The following is a 3,966-nucleotide window of genomic DNA, read 5'->3' as shown; positions in this document are numbered from 1 at the left end:
ATGTATGTTGGGTCCAATGTTTAAATTAGAGAAGAGGCTCTGGGTTTAGAAAAGGCAAATCCAGAACGTTTGTATCATTTGCAGCCCCATATTATTATGTTCACCAATTCTGGCAAGGGAATAGTTGATAAATTGTGATCATTCTTGTGATGAAGATGAATATTTATGGAAAGCTTCACTCGCGATCTCTACATCTCATATCTGAGTAAACCATTACTTTCTCCACTTCCCTCTTGTTCCTCCTCACTTTGGGTTTCTTGGTGGTGAAAGTCAAAGCAGCGTAATTCATTGCTTCATCTCGACACTGAAAGGAAAAGCATAGCATAGCACACCACATTACACTTCATTATGATAATAATTTAGCAGAATATCCACCACAGAAATGGATTTAGTTAGTTAGTTAGTTAGTTATTTAGTTAATTAGTTAGTTAGTTAGTTAGTTAGTTAGTTAGTTAGTTAGTCATTTAAAGTAGTTAATTCCCCTCTCAGCGTTATATTTGTACCTGTCCGCTCGACAAGTGTTCTCCCGGCACTTGGTTGTTTGATGCAGCTCCTGTTAGAGTGAAATAGGAACGTAAACCACTGGTGGTTCGCTGAAAACAATACATTCAAGTTGCTAAAGTTGAATAAATTCAAGACAGATTTGGCTTGCTTTTACGTGTGACATCTGCACCAATGGATGAACTTTACTTCATCTTGTTTTACAGAACTGTTCAGATGCTGTATATGCCCATAGCTGCATGCTAGATATGAAATGGCCTTATGTGAAGATGACAAAATTGTTGTCATATTTCAAAACCGCACTACTTCACACTGACATTTGAACATTTTCACAATTCACATTTCTTGTGCCGCACCCATTAAGGTATTGAGTATTTTTATGATCTTGTATGTTTTATACTTGTCTGATCTGATTTAATAAACATTTGATTGTACTGTGTATATGTTGTAAGTAAAAAATAGATTGACACATACCACACCGTTAAACCTGGTCTCTTACCTTTGTAATTCACACAGCTCTTTCTCCTTTTCAAAGCGAGGACAATATTTAGGATCACACTCAATGCCAAAGCACCCGCCATGCAATAAAGAGGCAAAGCTTCATTCCCTGACATATAAAATTCAAGATTTAGTACAGCACCCTTCAAGAGTAACATGAACCTTTTAAGATGTGAGATCACAAACATGTGATTACAATGTTCTTCACTGAACATTATAATGCTGATGTCACAGTCACTACAGGTAATTTAAAACAATGGAGTTCTAGAACAGTTATGGAAAATCATTCCAAAAAAAAAAGAGGAATTAGCAAACAATAAAAGCTTACTACATAAAAAAATTCAGCTAATGATAAACAAACATTCAATAATTTCAGATGAATTCTGAATACTTCCCTGGATGATATTATTTAAATAATCTTTTTGCCAAAACCTTGCCGAAATTAATGTATGAACCATTTAAAATCGGAATTAATTAAACAATGCTTTAAAGGTGTGATTGTTTTTCTTACGGTCAATGTGCAGCTTGGTCCCTTTCCCAAACAGGATCTCCCCACAAGTGGCCACAGCACAGTAGTAAGTCCCAGCATCAGAGGGGCTGAGGTTCCTCTTGGGGAAGTTGTAGACACAGCTCTGTGTGGGAGACACAGCCCCAGAGCTCCTCTGGCACTCATCACCCCTGGTTCCATTGGTGTAAATGATTCCTGGAGGGGACTCTCTTGAGCCCTGCCTGAACCAGTACACACTGTGTTCTCCTGCACAGGTCTCAGTGTGTACTGTGCACTGCAGAGTCACAGGGTCTCCTGACTGCACTGACTCAGACTCGGACTGCTGCAGTACTACTGTCCTGCTGAGTGACTCTGAACCTAAAGAATTCAGTTTAATAACTAAAATTATATCACAATATATGCCTGGATTCAATCATCATTTTTCCATTTCTGTAATACGAAAAGCAAATGCAGCATTTTATTTTGTACAAACACTATAACAATTAGCTTAGAAATATCAATGAGCTGTATTCTAATTCATATATGCCCATTCTTATAACAAGAAAATGTCTATTAGTGACTTTGTATAAAATACTTTTACAAAATGATACTGCAACATACTGTATCAGCAATAATAAATAATGTTAATATACCTGTCTTTCTTAATGTTTAACCAAATCATCAATACACAAAGCAGAGTTTGAGTGACCATACAACAAAAAGATCTGCTTTCTTAGGATTTTTTAAAATTTAAATTCACCTTTAAAAAAATCCTGAGCAAGAAAAAAAGTATAAAACATGGACTTAAGATTCATACTTACTCATTACCATTAAAGTAGCTCCATCTCCAAAGCTGATCTCATTGAAGCTTGTAGTACTGCAGTAGTATGTTGCAGAATCAGACGGCTCTACTCCTGACACAGTCAGGTTAAAGCTCCCCTTCGCTGCTTTAGCACTGAAATGTGTGCTGTTTTTAAACGCATTGAACAATATAGCACCTGATTCAGGGTTCATTGCTATTGCTATAATCTGGGGCTTCTCTCCAAGAGGCTGCTTAAACCAGCTGGCATAGGACACAAATTCGTGAGCATGGAAACATGGGAAAGTCACATTGTCTCCAAGCTGAGCTCTCATCAGCGTGTAAGGCTGATCAACATTCTTCCCAAGCAGACAATCTGGAAAAAAACAAAAAACATCTTCAATTGACAATGGTAACAATAAGGGAAAAAACATTAATTTCTGTATTAATGCCTCCATACAGTCCTTGTGTAAAGTTATTTTTGCAGATAAGTTGTATATATTAATATTCATAATATTATATTCATTATATTCATAATATTAATTCACTTACAGACTTTGCTGAAAAGCACAAGAACAGCACAGAGTGAAGGCATCACTGTATATGAACTCTCCTCTTCTGGAGACTCTGCTCTGCCTGAGACCCTGTTTGTCCTCTGCGCTGTAAAACTCAGATATGTACAGATAAGAGGAGGACTTGAGGTGATAATTTCCAGTGATTCACTGAACAGAAGGAGGGCACATGTCAGGGGCAGATTTGATTGGCTGTTTAATGAGGCAAATTGTTGGGTGCACAAGAGCTGCACAAGCATCCGCTAATAAACACTCTCAGTGCAAACAAAAGAAGACCGTTGTCATTATTTCCATTTTTCTTTCATGTGTGATGACCTTTTCAGGTCATCATTGTACATGACAATTTGTTCTGAACTGACCATCCTGCTTAACAAAGGTCAAATAATAATAATCAAATTGTTATTTACAGTGCAATCATGTGAAAGTCTTCATGAAGTTTGAAATAGTTTACTTACTTTGAGAATAACTTTAGATTGGAAACAGCACCTCAATTTGTGCTACAGTTTAATATGTCTGTGTGTGTGTGTGTGTGTGTGTGTGTGTGTGTGTGTGCAAATGTGTATTTGTGCGTGGGTGTTTGTGTGTGTGTGTCTGTGTGTGTATATGTTTGCATGTGTTTGCGTGCGGTTGTGTGTGTGTGCATGTGCGTATAAATATATATGCATGTGTGTGTGTGTGTGCTTGTGTATGAGTGGTTGTGTGTGTGTGTGCATCTGTGTGTGTGTGCGTCTGGTTGTGTGTGTGTGTGTATTTGTGTGTGCATCTGTGTGCGTGTATGTGTGAGCATGTGGTTGTGTGGGTGTCTGTATATGTGTGTGCGTATGGATGTGTGTATGAGTGTGTGCGTCTCTATGTGTGTATGCGTGTGTGTGCGTGTGCGCGTCTGTGTGTGTGTGTGCGTGTGTGAGTGTGTGAGAGTGATTGCATGTGTGTTTATGTGTGCAGTGTCCATGGTGCTGAATTTCACTGCTGTCCCATTCCAGGAGTAGGAGTCAGTGCTGCCCGTAGGTGGATTGGGCCGGGATTCTGCATTCACATGCATTTTCGGTTTTTATCAACTTCTATCATCTGAAAACATGAAAAAAGTGGTCAAAAACAACAACAATAAA

The 3,966-nt window shown here is 38.2% G+C and overlaps 1 protein-coding gene across 1 annotated transcript; it reads right to left on the bottom strand.

The window, feature by feature from the left end:
- On the bottom strand, positions 1–3,201 carry LOC118223773. Its single transcript, XM_035410751.1, has 6 exons — positions 2,838–3,201; positions 2,308–2,661; positions 1,511–1,864; positions 1,001–1,108; positions 504–553; positions 1–304 (listed from the first exon to the last, which is right to left on the bottom strand). Exons 1-6 carry the CDS (start codon positions 3,094–3,096, stop codon positions 176–178), a joined length of 1,254 nt encoding a protein of 417 aa, XP_035266642.1. The 5' UTR covers positions 3,097–3,201; the 3' UTR covers positions 1–175.
- Between the last annotated feature and the right edge of the window lie 765 nt (positions 3,202–3,966).

The sequence above is a fragment of the Anguilla anguilla genome, chromosome 3 (genome assembly GCF_013347855.1).
Source record: "Anguilla anguilla isolate fAngAng1 chromosome 3, fAngAng1.pri, whole genome shotgun sequence".
NCBI lineage: Eukaryota > Metazoa > Chordata > Actinopteri > Anguilliformes > Anguillidae > Anguilla > Anguilla anguilla.
The sequence above is the reverse complement of the archived record's forward strand: the minus strand, read 5'-3'. Positions and strand labels throughout refer to the sequence as shown.